At 56.1% G+C, this 14248-nt stretch overlaps 1 protein-coding gene across 11 annotated transcripts in view; it reads left to right on the forward strand.

Moving 5' to 3' along the window:
• The window catches only part of EPB41L1 (erythrocyte membrane protein band 4.1 like 1), a 151832-nt gene that overhangs the window by 78696 nt on the left and 58888 nt on the right, over positions 1–14248 (forward strand). For all 11 annotated transcript variants that reach the window (XM_073309827.2, XM_073309832.2, XM_073309833.2 and 8 more), the window contains one exon: positions 13444–13652. In XM_073309827.2, the coding sequence (XP_073165928.2) occupies positions 13464–13652 (189 nt within the window). In that variant the 5' untranslated portion in view covers positions 13444–13463. The remainder of the gene's footprint in view (positions 1–13443; positions 13653–14248) is intronic.

The raw sequence follows: 14248 nt of genomic DNA on the forward strand, positions 1-14248 counted from the left end.
TGATGTAACTGAGAGCAGAGGTGGGCCCACCATGTAGCCCTCCCACACTGGTGTCCCCCACCTCCAGCCATTTCTCCACACCCTCACTGGCTCCTGCCGGCTCAGGTCTGTTAGGGTGCTGGGTCTTTTGGGCAGGGTCAGTGTCTGATCCTAGGGCTTGTAAAGCAGGGGTGAGGTAGGTTCAGGATTCGGACATCTGAGGGAAAAGAATTCTTTCCTCTTCAGGATAGACCCTGGGGTGCTGTGCCTCCCGCTCTGGGGGGAAGCGACTAGAGGAGAGGGGGTCTGATCAATCTGCCTGGGTCTCCCACACCCCACTTTGACTCACTCACAACGGCGCCCTCCTGGAACTCTGATTTACGGCAGACAGGGAAGTGTTCGCCCATCAGCATGGCCTCCCAGCACCCTGCCCTCACCACCAACAAGGACACCACCAACAAGGAGGAGCAGCGCTGCAGTCAGGGGTCTGCACCCATGCTGGGAGAGGGGAGCGGTGTCGGATCTAGTGGAAGGGTGGTCCAGGAGGATTCAATATGGTTAGAGAAGGAGTGTCTTTACCTGTGCTGTCCTGTCTCTGCCTGCCCCGTGCCGAGAGCTTTCAGACACATACCTGGGGCCAGATCCTCACCTGCGGGAAGTGAGCCTGGCTCCTGCCTTCTCCCTGCTCCGACAGGTCAAATTGGGGCCAGCTGGGGGTGCCGAGAGTCATCCTGATGGGCCTCGTATAAGCATTTGGCTAAGCTAGAAATGTGCATAGATGGTGCAACCTCCGCACTGGCTGCTCAGAGAAACCTTGGCCAGGCGCGGCCACCTACAGCAAGATGTGCATTGTACTAGAGCTGTGCTACCCTGCCTGGGGTATAGCAGAGCTGAGTGGGAGGGGTCCTGGCAGAGAAGGACCTGAGGATGAAGGAAGCTCCATGATATATATATCCGATATATAGGATCTAGTCTGCCTGCACTGCAGACCCGTGCCCATGTCTGGGGGCGAAGGAGCCAGCAGACGGGAAAGAAACCAGGATTAAAAAACCCCCAGCCCATACAGGAAAGAAAAAAGCTGACAAGGAAAAGAAATAGCCGAGCCCAAAAGGGACAGGAGAGAAGGTGGGGGTAACTCTACCAGGGCAGGGAATGAGTGGGAGAAGAGGGAGGGCCCAGCTGTCACTCCAGCACATGAGGGCTCCACTATCACTCAAGGACGAGGGTACTAGAGGGGTACAGTGAAGGCCCATCCCAGGGACAGACTCCTTCAGTTCAGGGCCTTGCAGGTAGGTGGCTGCAGCTCCTCCCCTTTGGGAACAACACGTGGAGGGTGTTTGTGTTTCTGAAGATTCCCGCAGCCCAGCAGGCACCATCGAGGGTGGCGTGCCGTGGCGCACCGTCTTGCTGTCGCCGTTGTTAGGCCAGGACACGTCAATATTAGTAGGATTGCTTGGACAGGCCAAACCCAAGCTGGGATCGTTTCCAGCTGGGACATTCCTGCCTATCGGATTGTTTGGAAACACGCACTGTATGGCTGTGTGACGTCAGCACAGAGCATCACCAAAGGGGCCCTCTGTGGGGAGAGGGCCATGCAGGGAGTCGGGCAGAAGGAGGAAGAAAGATCTAGCTGGAGGAAGAGGATGATTCGGTGGGGGAGGGAGCAGTAAGGTGAACTCTGTGAAGAAGCTCATGAGACCAGCCAAACGCTGCACAGCACGGCCCTGCTCTGTAAAATGGCAGCATGGCTTTCATCTGTATCCTCTCCCAGGGACTCCACATCAGATCTGCTTGGTTTTCACAGGTGAAAGGTTGGGGCTTTCCCCTGAGTTTCCAGCTCTGCAAACCAAGTCTGGCATCTGAGATTCCAGCAGGGTTCCCTCACCACCAACAAGGACTCTGCCCTGCAAAATTAGCCAAGTCACTGTTGGTGACTCCCAAGCTAGACTGGAATCCAGCCTGCTCCATTGTAGCTGTGTTAGCACAGATTACTCCGGCCATGGAGTAACGGCCCTTACACATGTACCCTGGCTACTTGGCAGAGACAGTGATGTTGTGAGAGAAATGCGGCTGTTCAAGCTGGGGTCTGACGATACAGAGTGAGAGCTGATAAGGACAAAAACCCCAGCGAAGGCATCCCCCCCTTCCCAGTATCTGGATGGCATATGAGTGTCACGTGCAGCAGAAGGCAAGAAAGTGCTGGTTGCTGCCATATTAACCCCGGCTGGGGAGTGAGCCAGGCATCTCCAAAGCTAAAAGCACAAATTGAGCCAAAGAGTAAGGCGGGATCGGGTACAGAGAGTCCATGTCACCCACGCTGCCCAGTGATTTTCACTACCACTGAGCATGTACTTTAAAGATGCCTCTGGCTGCTTTGGCTTATACCTGTGCAGTGTTTGCACCAGCAGGAGGACCCCAACCATGACCTCGCCTCACCAACCGAGTGTGCTGCCCTGGTGCTCTGATCCGACGGTGATGGGGCCATGTCAGTACTTAGAGGACAGAAGGGCCATGGCAGTGTGACATGTTACTGAGGATGCCCATGGAGAGCATGTTGCCAAACCCCACAAGAACCTCGCTCAGCTGCCAAGCATTGGCATCTGCCCTGCCATGCCATGCAACCCTAGGTTAGGACTGGGTCTTGTTTGTGTCGATACAGCTATGGCTAGAGAAGCCCTCATGCTGAATGCCCCACCATGTCTGTGCCATGTGCTGCCTGATGCTAGAAGGTCTTTGCTGAGCAGAGGAGGAGACGATGCAACTATGTAGCCATGAGGTGCCATAGGAAGGGACCCAGGAAACAGTCTAACCCTAACCTCAGCCCTAATCCTAATGCTGTTCAGTGCTTGGAACTGTGGTGGGGATTATTGCCTGGCATTATTGTACCCACTAGGATGTGGTAAGCCAGGCTCTGTCCAGCCTCATGCAGAACATGCAGGGGGCCATTTATTCTGAGTGGCAATGGGGTCTAGAGGGCAGGGCACAGGCCTGAGAGGCAGGAAAGCTGGATTCTCTTCCCAGATTTGCTGTATGATCTTGGGTAAGTCGCGTCCTCTTTCTGTCTTATCTATTTAGTTGCAAGCTCTCTGGGGCTGGAGTTGTCTGTTTACCATGTGTGCACACAGGGCCCAGAACCCTGGGTCCATGATTGGAGTCGGGGCTACGTGCCATGGCTGGAATACAGAAGATAACAATGCTAGCCCTGTGCAGATTCATCCCCCGGTTATCTGAGACCCTCCACACCACCTGAGCGTGCTGTGCTGTGCTGGGTGGGGTGTGCCTGAGCCCTGGATTGCAGCTTGCTGGATTCTGCCAGCCATCGGCGTCTCCGCCACAGAGGCTCTCCATGTTTTATGGCTGTATCCCTGGAGTGAAGGGAGCTGATAAAAGCCAGACACTCATTATTTATGAACAACATGGCTGTGAGGTGGGGACACAGCGCCAGTTTTGCAGCCCGCAGAGGAGGCTGGGCACAGTGCTGGGGGCACAGGATGGGTAGCGCTGAAAGGGAGGGGCATGGCTCGGGCAGGCAGATGGGAGTGCGGGAAAGGAGGGGCTGTCTCGTGGGACATGTTGGGAAGGAGGGAGAGGGGCTTAGGGACACCGTGTGGACTGTAGGGAGGAGATTTCCCCCCTTCAGGGAGATGAGCACTCTTTCTTTCCACTCCTGCCTTCCAATGCTGGGGTGCTCCGGGGAACCTGGCTCTGGGCACCCCGGTTGGTTGTGTGCTGGCTCGGAGGGGCAGCCCTGCTGTGCGGCATGTTTGCCAATGGAGGGGTGCCCAGCCTGCACGGCACAGACCACAACTTCCTCTGCCACCCCCCCTTGTCACATCAATATTTAATCAGTCTGGTCTCGGACAGATCCAGGCAAGGGGGCGAGGTTGGGAGCAGGTGCCAAGGGAGATTCTAGGGGGCAGGCAGCCTGGGCTGCAGTGTGGAGGTAGCAGGAGAGAGGATTTTGCCTTGAATGGGTGCTTTGATATTTCCTCCAGTGACTCCTGTTGGGAGAAGCAGGGACTGGAGTAGGTGGGGGCTCCCGCATAGCTATTGCTCCTTTGTGATGCCCCCCACCAGAGCCACGAGCCAGGAGGTGCCAGGTTTGGGGGAGCTGTATAACTGTGCTTTGTCTCACAGCTTCGCTGGCCCAGACGTTGACAGAAACTCACCAGACAATCCAGTCGGCCTTTATTTTTTGGGAGCTTGTGAGGGGAGCTGCTAGGTAGGCTGGAGAGGAGGCAGGGTTTGCAGGGGAGAAGAGGAGGGATGGGGGAATGCAGGCAGAGGAGTGCTCAGAATTTACTTCACAGGAATAGTTGTGATGTTTGCCATTTCTGAAGGCTCTGACATGCCAGCCCTGGGCAATTCTCTGTTGGCAGGCTTTTGTGCCCTGCGAAGATCTCCTCTGCAGTAGCACTGGCCTCTGAAGGAAATACGTTCCCTTTGGGGGTGGGAAACACGTGAATGTGCTCACAGCCCTGCAGCCAGGTGGGGAGCAGGCCAGGTGCACTCTGTTCCACGGCTCGGCTTCAGGAGTTCTGACGACCAGAAATAAACTCTGCTGTCTGTCAGCCGTCAGTACGGAATTTGAATCCACAGCATGAACAGCACAGAGGATGTGGTTCAACGTAGAGTAAGAATTCAGCTCTCTCCCAGCATGTGCCAGCCTTATCAGGAATGGCGTATTGGTGTGCACAGAGTGCTCCCGGCAGCGGCAGTACCTGCCCCTCCCTGCAGGAGTCAGTGTGGGGCATGCAGCAGGAACACCAGCCACAGAGGCAGTCACATCTGCTCCAGACTCAGCAGGGGTAGAAGGAGGACAGTAGGGGATACTGTAGAGGTGCTTGATGTGGGCTGGTAATGGGCACCCTGAAATCCCTCGCTCTCCCTGCAGAAGATGATCTGTGCAGTGCGGGTACTGGACTATGGACAGTGAAGGGGTCAGGTGTAGTGTTCTCTAGGTGCTACCAGAATACGAACAATTACTTATACTAACCTATGACGTCCCCTGTCCTGTGTCCTCTGGGTGCCACATATATTATAGAACAGCAATTTCAGAAAGGGCTTGGGGAGTTTGGGGACTGTATTTCATATCGCTCCAGAGATAAGGCCCAGGGGCAATGTTATCGACGGCCCAGACAGGCAAGGGACACAATGAAATAGAACTAATCATTATTTTCAGAAGAACCCCCCTAACCCAAAATAGCTTTCCTGGACATAAAAGGGTCACCGTTTTCAAGGCTGTACTCTTAGGGTATGTCTACCCTGCAAACACACACCCTGGGCTGGCCCATGGAAGCTGACTCGGGCTTCGGCCGCAGGGCTGTACAATTGCAGTGTAGACATTCGGGCTTGTGCTGGAGTCTGGGCTCTGAGACCCTCCCTCCGTCTGGGGGCCCAGAGCTCAGGCTCGGCCTGCACCACAATTTTACATCCCCACAGTCCAAGCCAGCTGCTACGGGCCAGCCCCGGGTGTGTCACTGCGGTGGAGACATGCCCTTAGAGGCCAGACATGTTATCATGCCTGTCAGTATTTGACGTGGGTGCGTAGGGACATTTCAGGGAGGGAAATCAGGACAGGCCTTGGAGCGCATGAGAAATCCTTGGGGCGGGGCAGAGCTTGGAGAGGCAGAGATGGGAGCATGGTAAATGTTTTAGTAAAAATAAGCAGTCTTTCCTGCCCAGGGAGGGTTGTTATTGGTGTCTGTCTGTCTGTCTGTGTATGTGCTGGACGGTGAGGGGGTGAAACCTAGAGGCTCAGCTTTGCTGCAGACAGAAAACGGTCCGTGTCTCCCGCTGGCAGGGCCGGCCTGGTGAGTGCTCAGAAGATGAGCTGGGACAATGCTGTTACATGGATTCTCTTTCATTTGAACTTTGGTGATTAAAGCTCCACACAGCCCTGCTTGCCTGTGAGCCGCACGGGCTCTGGGCAAGGGAACAGACAGTGGGAGGGCGGAAGGACAGGAGAGAGGGGAGAGCCAGGGAAAGGCAGAAGCCCAGGGAGCGAGGAGAAGAAAAGCCAGGGAGAGCGAGGGAGCAAGAGCAAAGGGCTGGAAGGAGGGATTGACAGAGAAGGTGAGAGAGCATGGAGGAAATGGGGGGCACGGCGCAGTATGTTCCAGAACCCCCTTTGCACAGCCGGGAGCCTTCCAGAAGTAGCAGTGTCATCTCCCTGGGCAGAGACAGCCAAAGCACACAGAGCTGGGGGAGCTGGAGTGGGGCCTCGGTGTGGCAGGGAGAAGTTGTTGGCTAGTTTAGCTCAGCTGGTCGGGGTGGCAGCCAGGAGGCATTGATCAAGTCACTCTGTCTTTTTGTCCTGTCCTTCCTCTCCCCCTTTCCCTCCCTCATGGGGGAGGATGGTTTAAAGGCTCACAGATCTAGCCTTTGGGCGAAGGGTGGTTTGAAGATGGGGTGGCACACAGAAGGGGCAGCACAGCACGCTCAGGCCTGACCTACAGCCACTTTGGGGATTGTGCTGGGAAAGCTTGGAGCTGAAGAGACAGGACTGTGCTGACTATCACACCGTGGGGATCAAATCTTCCCCACTCAGCTCTGCCAGCCCTCCATCCGCCTCCCCTGCTCTTCTAGCCCGGGGTACCCACAAGTGTATGTGGAGCTCTGCTAAGGCACGTCATTGCTACCCATCCCCAGACTCAGCTCTGCTGATGCACCCAAATCTGCCCCTGCAGCCCCCTGCTATTCCAGTCCTGGATCCCTCCTGAGCAGAAACAGCCAATCATGGCGCACGGTAGCACCCACTGATGGTTTGGACAGAGCATGGTCCAGACCATGCAGTTCATGTCACCAATCTCGGATGGTGAAAGGGCTGGGTGCGATAGTGATCTGCTTTCATGGGTTGGGCCGTATTTGAGGCTTGAGTAGGAATGGAACCATGGTGAATAGGAAGCGATTCTGCCTGCTGCCTGAACTTCTTGGGAGTTGAGTGCTTGCCCTAACCTGACCTTCTGGAGGCTTCTGCTGTAGGCCATGGCAGCAGACACTGGCTTAGCTGCATCATTGCTAGCACCTAGTGTGGACGTGATTTCCCCGATGCCACTACGCCAGGGATCGAAGTTCCACTGTAGACAGGGTCTGAGTTTTGCTGGGAAGGTGTGTTCCAAAAGGTGTGAGGCACTGGTTGTCCCCTAGGGCACGGCTCAATGGGGCTCATCCTGAGTACCATCGGCTACCCCCTGATGCAGTGCAGGGATGTGTCCAGGACTGGCTGGGGCTAAGAAGCTGGGTTTGCTAGCAGATGGCCCATGTCACCGTGCCTGTTAACCCAGCATGCCGTGTGCAACCTACCGCCCATCCCTCAGAAGGGGGTGGGGAGACCAGGGTCAAAGTAGGGAATGTGTAAGGAGGTTTCTTGCCCAAACAGCTGGGGGCGGGGATGGAATTTATATCTGATTTACCATGGTAGGTGTTTCAAGGTGTCCTGCTTCCCCTCAGAGAATGAGGACCAGCGCCCTGCTCTGGATACCCCAAGCCCAGCCCCCTGGTGGGAGGCTAATAGGTGCTTGGAGATCCATGTACCTTTGCTGATGAGGCCGAGTGCATTTCACCTGTCATGCCTGCAGATGTTTCATCAGTGTTTCATGCCTTGGTCTCTGCCCCTTACATCACGGGCCTGGCCTGATGCTCTCAGATCAGTGCTTTGGTTTTTAATTATTGAGGGGTTTTGACTCAGCTCCCCCGTGGGAATGACCTGTTAGAGCCCCTGTCTGTCTGCACAGCAGCTGCTGCAGAGTCCAGTGCAAAGCCCGTTCAGGGTGAGCCCTGGGCTAGCTCAGAGAGCCCCCTTCAAGGGAACAGAGATATGAACCCCTGCATGCAGATAAGACACACATGGAGCTTGGACTAGCAGTCTGGGCCTTCAGCTCCAAAAGCATAAGCCTCTCACTCGAGCTAACGGAGATCTCCCACCATGGGCCCTAGTGATAGATCCCATATGCTCTCCGAGGGCCCTCCATTCCCCTTGGCTCACGCTGTCTGCAGCAGGTCATACTGCTCTGCCTTGCCATGCACTTAGCCTCTATTTGAGTCTAACGCTGCTTCCTGCACCGAGCTGAGTAAGGGTTTAGGAACCTACAGAAGAGCTGGAATCTAGAAGGAATGTTTCCAGGTTCAGGCACTGTTAAAATGCAACCTTCCCTTCCCTGGTCCTTGATGTAACCGTGGCATCTTCCTATCCTCAGTCTGGGAGACACTGGCAACTGCTTCAGAGTGACAGATGAGGAGTTTGGAATGGTGGCCAGTGCCCCATACATATGGCTGCCTTTGGCACTTTCCAGTAAAACCACAGGACAGGGTCAGCCCCACGGGTCCATGCCAGCCACCTGCTGCTTTCACCAATCACCAGGATGTGTACGCACCCAGGGCTCCCTTTCCAACTTTATCAGTGCACGTGGGCTTTGTAGCATCATGCTGCATTGTTATAACGGAGCACTGGGTGGGCCCTTTTTCTGTTACAAGCATGGTTTTGGGCCCTGTGGCCCAGTGGTTTGGCGCAAGGCTAGGAGTCAAGAAACCTAACCAGACCTGCCACCAACTCGTCATGTGAACTTAGCCAGGCCCTTCAAGCACCCAGTCCTGCTCCCCCTTCAGTCCAGGGAGGCTTTGTCATTGGGTTTCATAAGAACAGCAGCAGGCCCTAGACTGCCCTGTGCCTCGGTTTCCCCATTTGCAAACTCTGCAAGATGATGCTTAGCCACCTTGGAAAGCACTTTGAGATCCTCAGGTGAGAGTGAAAAGCACCATTGTTAGTTTTGCTATTAATGGACTTGTATGTGGCCTCAGGTGGAATCACTGAATACAAACGCCCCCTCCTCCCCCTTCCTCTTGCACCAGTTGTCTCTTTAAGAGAGACGGTACGGAGGGGCCAGACTCTCAGCTGAACTCAGCACCTGGCACTCCCATCATGACCTTTACAACCAGTAGGGTTGCCCGGCATCTGGTTTTCGACAGGAACACAGGGTCGAAAAGGGACCCTGGTGGCTCTGGTCGGCACTTCCGAGTGGGCCATTAAAAGTCCGGTCAGTGGCACAGCGCTGGTTTTGTTTCTTTGTTTTGTGTTTCACTTCTTCATGCCATAGAAAGAGGCTTTTAAAAATGCCCCTGTGACGAAGCAGGACTGTTCTTAATGTTTCCTCTGAATATTGTGGGGGTGCCTCAGTTTCCCCTATGCAGTTCTTAAGTATCTAGGTGGTAGGATAAGGGTATATGATTGTTGCAGAGCCCTAGAGGGCAGGTATGTGCAGGGGTCTGGACACAGAAAATGGCCAACACCCTGTTTCCTGGCAACTGATGGCCTGGGCCCTTCCCCCCTGCAAGGTGAGAGCTAAAGGGTTGGAGAACAAAGGAATCAGGTGGCCTCCTGGCCCAGAAAGGAACACAGCCCAGAGGAGGAGAGGCTGGAGGGGGAGGCAGTTTGGGGCTGGCTGGGGACATGGAGTGAAGTGCAGACATGGTTGTCTGGCTCACTGCCCCCCAAAATGGACTCAGCTGAGGGGTCCTATTCTCTGCACCCACAAGCTCTGTGTTAGACCATGTTCCTGTCATCTAATAAACCTCTGTTTTCCTGGCTGGCTGAGAGTCACGTCTGACTGTGGAGTTGGGGTGCAGGACCCTCTGGCTTCCCCAGGACCCCGCCTGGGTGGACTCGCTGTGGGAAGCGCACGGAGGGGCAGAGGATGCTGAATGCTCTGAGGTCAGACCCAGGAAGGTCGAACCTGTGTGAGCTGTGTGTCCTGCAGACAGTCTGCTCACAGAAAGGAGACTTCCCCAGAGTCCTGACTGGCTTCGTAGGGAGCAGTTCCAGAGCATCACCCGGGGACTCCGTGACATCCCCTCCCCCGGATTTACCTAGAAAGATCAAACTGCCGTGTGTTGCCCTCCTTCTCTGTTGCTGGAGCAGTGGCAGATCCTCAGGCCTCTGATGAAGGAGCTGGGGGCCGGCGATTCTCTCACACAGAGAGCCTTTTCCTAGCTGCGTGTCAGGTGTTTGAATTAAATAGGTGTCAGCAAAGTGAGTTTTAAACAGTCTGACTAAAAATTCTCCCCCTTCCCTCCCTTTGGCTCAGAATGTCACTCTCTGGCCAAGTCGGAATCCCACTCATTCTCTGGTTTTCCAAGGAGCCCTCCAGCAAAAAGGAGAAAGACAAGAGTTGAGCTTTCCAAAATTAAAAACCAACCCAAATCAAAAACCTCATCATGAAACGGGTCAGGCCTTGTTTTCTTCCGGTCACCTTTAAAAGGCAGCCGGCTAAAAAGCAGCAGGTTTTCCTGCAGGGTGTAGCGAGCCTGTGGATGTCAGCCCTGCAAGAGCTTGTTAAGGAGTAGGGCTGGGGCTGCATTTCAGAGCAAGGCTGCGTGGTTTCCTGATCCCCGTAGGTAGTTGCACGAACACAGATAACGATTTGGTTATTCAAATCTTGTCATTGCACGACCTCTTGGGAGAGCTACAGGAGATCTCTGCTTCTGTCTCCCTCAGCTGCACTGAGGAGAGCTGGACCTAGGCTGGATGGGGGCCAGCCCAGATGGGCCCTCTCGCTGCTGCCTTAGGGACACTCCTGTTGAGTGCTTTGCTAGGCAGCTCTGCTGCGGAGCTACAGTGACTTAGGGAGACCAGCGAAACGAAAGCCAAGGGGCTGGGAGACTTGCTGCTCCCTGTCACTGAGATTAGAGGCCTGAACACAAAGCCAAAGCATGGTCAGCGTAGGCACCCCATTCCTGGGTGTCTGGCCCTGGCTCCCAGGGTCCTGCAGACAGGAGTCATAAGTGCAAGCCTTCTCCCTCCTCCCAGAGTGATTTAAATTGTTGCCAGGGTAGGAGGGACCACAGGGGCGCACAGCTGCCTCTTGTATAGACTGGCCCTGTGCCCCCATGCACGTCATTTCACGGAGCCCAATGCTGCAGGGGGACTATCTCGCGGTGGAGGTCAGACAGCAGTGAACGCAAGGTACGCTGTGATTATGCATCTGGGTCAGACTGACTGGAGCCCTGGGGGCTTTTCTTTACTGCATGTTGGGGGGAATATGAATTTGCTATGGAAGATGCCCTGTGCAGGCTCAGTTGGAACACGGCACCGCGTGGGCCCTGGGCCAGGTCAGTGCCCCGAATAGCTGTGGGGCTGAAGTTGCTTCCTACTGAATCTATTGGATTATTAGCTTTGAGTTTGAAATCCCACCCTCCCCTTTGATCCTTCCAGGCTGGTGACTTACCCTTTTAGTTCCCAGGGCATCAGAGCCCCCTTTGGGAAGGGGCTGCAGCCACCCCCATTGAGAAAGGTGGTCCTGGCGTTCTGGGCATTTTTAGGCAATCCCACTAGTTAAGATACTCCCCATGTGCTGACGTGACCGGCCGCCGGCCAGATGGGGCATCTTGCTTGTTCTATGGCCCAGGATTTGGGCCCAGTTGCCCTGAGCCTTGGTTTGGGCTCCGTTTGTAGGGATCGTTCTCAGGAAATGCCTGAAACTGGCCCCCTGATTTCGCTAAATGAAAAGTCCAATGTTGCCCATGGCAGATTAAGACTGAGTCCTTTGATCCTTGGGATCCATGTCTGGGGGTTGGAGGGAACTTGAGGGTGAAACTGCGGCAGGGCTCAGGCAGATTTCTGCCCGTCTCCCGCCTGCTGGGTTGCTCTGTGTTGCTTGGGATGGAGGGAGAGAAGAATCCATGGGGGTGGGCTTGGGAAGTGGTTTCATTTGGGGGGCCCTTGTATTGTGGTAGATCTGAGGCACGGTGGGTGGGAGCATCTCTCAGCAGGGCAGCTGGATCTGATGGCCCCGGGAGCTGTGACCCCCGCAGTGCTGGCTATATTGGAGACGAGGGCCCTAGTGTGGGGGACCTGTTAGCGACACTGATCATTTGGGTGGCTGCTGCTGGCTTGACGCTCCAAGATGTTAATCCCCATCGCTGTGTGCAGTTGCGTTTGCCATCTCGCTAAGCCTTCCTGACAATGGACAGGCGGCATTAGGCCTGATGCTGTAAATTCAGGGCTCAGGGACAGGCAGTGCCTGCTTTTGATAGCTAATCGCCACATGGCTTCTCTGTCTCCAGCTCAGGGGAGTGGAAAGCTTGGATGTCACGTGGCCAAGTCCTCCTATTCCTGTCCAGGTGGGGGTCCCATATGGGCTGTGCCTCATGGCCCTCCCTCAGCCACCTGAGGGCCCGCTGGCTGCGTCTGCCCCAAGGGCTCCGTGACATTCTCCCACCACCGCTCTAGCACCTGGACAGGACACCCATCAATGACGCTGCTGCCAGCAGCCTCTGTTGGTGCTTCCCCCAGGGGCTCGCGCCACCAGCTGCACCGGTGCTACAGCAATGTGGGAGGATGTCACGGAAACCTGGTTGTGGACAGGGCCATGGAGAGCCCATTGCAGGAGGGCACAGGAATCCAGCGCAGGTTCTCCCCGAGCCAGGGGCTGGTCCCAGAGCCCATTGCAGGAGGGCACAGGAATCCAGCGCAGGTTCTCCCCGAGCCAGGGGCTGGTCCCAGAGCCCATTGCAGGAGGGCACAGGAATCCAGCGCAGGTTCTCCCCGAGCCAGGGGCTGGTCCCAGAGCCCATTGCAGGAGGGCACAGGAATCCAGCGCAGGTTCTCCCCGAGCCAGGGGCTGGTCCCAGAGCCCATTGCAGGAGGGCACAGGAATCCAGCGCAGGTTCTCCCCGAGCCAGGGGCTGGTCCCAGAGCCCATTGCAGGAGGGCACAGGAATCCAGCGCAGGTTCTCCCCGAGCCAGGGGCTGGTCCCAGAGCCCATTGCAGGAGGGCACAGGAATCCAGCGCAGGTTCTCCCCGAGCCAGGGGCTGGTCCCAGAGCCCATTGCAGGAGGGCACAGGAATCCAGCGCAGGTTCTCCCCGAGCCAGGGGCTGGTCCCAGAGCCCATTGCAGGAGGGCACAGGAATCCAGCGCAGGTTCTCCCCGAGCCAGGGTCTAGTCCTAGAGTCCCTTCCAGCTCAGGTTCTTCTTCCTATTCCAAGTGACTAACAAGTCAGCAGGGCCCTGCACTGGTCAGATGTACCCCACCCTTGCACATTGCATGCTGGCTGAGGGTCTCCCCGTCTCCCCGTCCTTCCCTGCAGAACTGATCTCCAGGATCAGCTGCTAAAGGAAGGAGGGAGTGCGCTGGTGAGTGTGATCATCTGGCCGCACTGTGGGCTGGTAACCAATCAAGGGTATGGCTGTGATTGCCCAGCTCCATGGAGAGGCTGAGGGTAGGGCCCATTGGGATCGGGGTCTTGCAGGGCTGCTGTTGGGGTGCCCAGACAGGAGGCTCGTTCAGCATGCAAAGTATCATCAAGTTTGGAAGCCCTTGCGTGGCTGTTACCAAGCGATCATTAGTGCCTGGAACGCTGCTGGGCGTGTGCCTTCCCACAGACTCTGGGGAGATTGTTTCAAAGGCCAGGATGGCATTTAATTCCCCCTCTCTCTCCTCGCCTCTCCTCTCTTTACCTATGCAGCTGCAGAATAATTAGTCACCATGACGACAGAGACGGGCCCAGACTCAGAGGTGAAGAATGCCCAGGAGGAGCCCCCACAGCAGCAGCTGGAGGCAGCGGCAACCAGCCCAACCACAGTGACTACTGGCCCCGGCCCAATGGCCGACAACCGGGAAGCTGAGGCCAACGAGAAGCCCAGAGCCCAGGCCGACTCCAAAAGTGCAGAGCCGGTGAGTGGGTGACGGGCCGGGGAGTGCCAGTCAGGTGCTCGGACCCGTGGGACTGAGCGCTTGGTATTGGGTAGGATGCTGCCTGGTCCCAGTGGTTCAGGAGCCCACCCTATCGATGGCCACTCTCAGCAGAGGGAGGGGATGGAGATGGAGCCTGAGCTCCCCACTAGAGGGGGCTCTCAGGGCAGGCAGGGAAAAGCCTTCCTACGTTGCTCCTGTTCTGTGGAGGCCTTTGGTCTCCACAGCTGGCATCATCTGGCCCCTTCCCTCTTGCCAATAAAGGCAGTTTCCTTGCAGAGTGTGATTAGACCCACTGGGCGTGGATGGGCTTTCTGTCTCCCCGAGCCCCTCTGCACCTCAGTCACCAGGATGGCACTGAGGATGTGAGCAGTGGTATTATTAACTTCACACAAGCCAGCTGCTCCATTTGCCATTGGGCAGTGCCCAGTGGATCCATCCAGCCATTGCACACAGAGATACCATGCAGCCTGGAGCTGGACCCCAGGATCTCTGCTCATCAGCCTCTGCCTGCTGTCTGCCATATTGTGCCGGGGCTAAGACACACTCCAGGAAGTGCATGTCTAGGAGACACCCAC

Source organism: Lepidochelys kempii, chromosome 13 (genome assembly GCF_965140285.1).
Source record: "Lepidochelys kempii isolate rLepKem1 chromosome 13, rLepKem1.hap1, whole genome shotgun sequence".
NCBI classification, from domain to species: Eukaryota; Metazoa; Chordata; order Testudines; family Cheloniidae; genus Lepidochelys; species Lepidochelys kempii.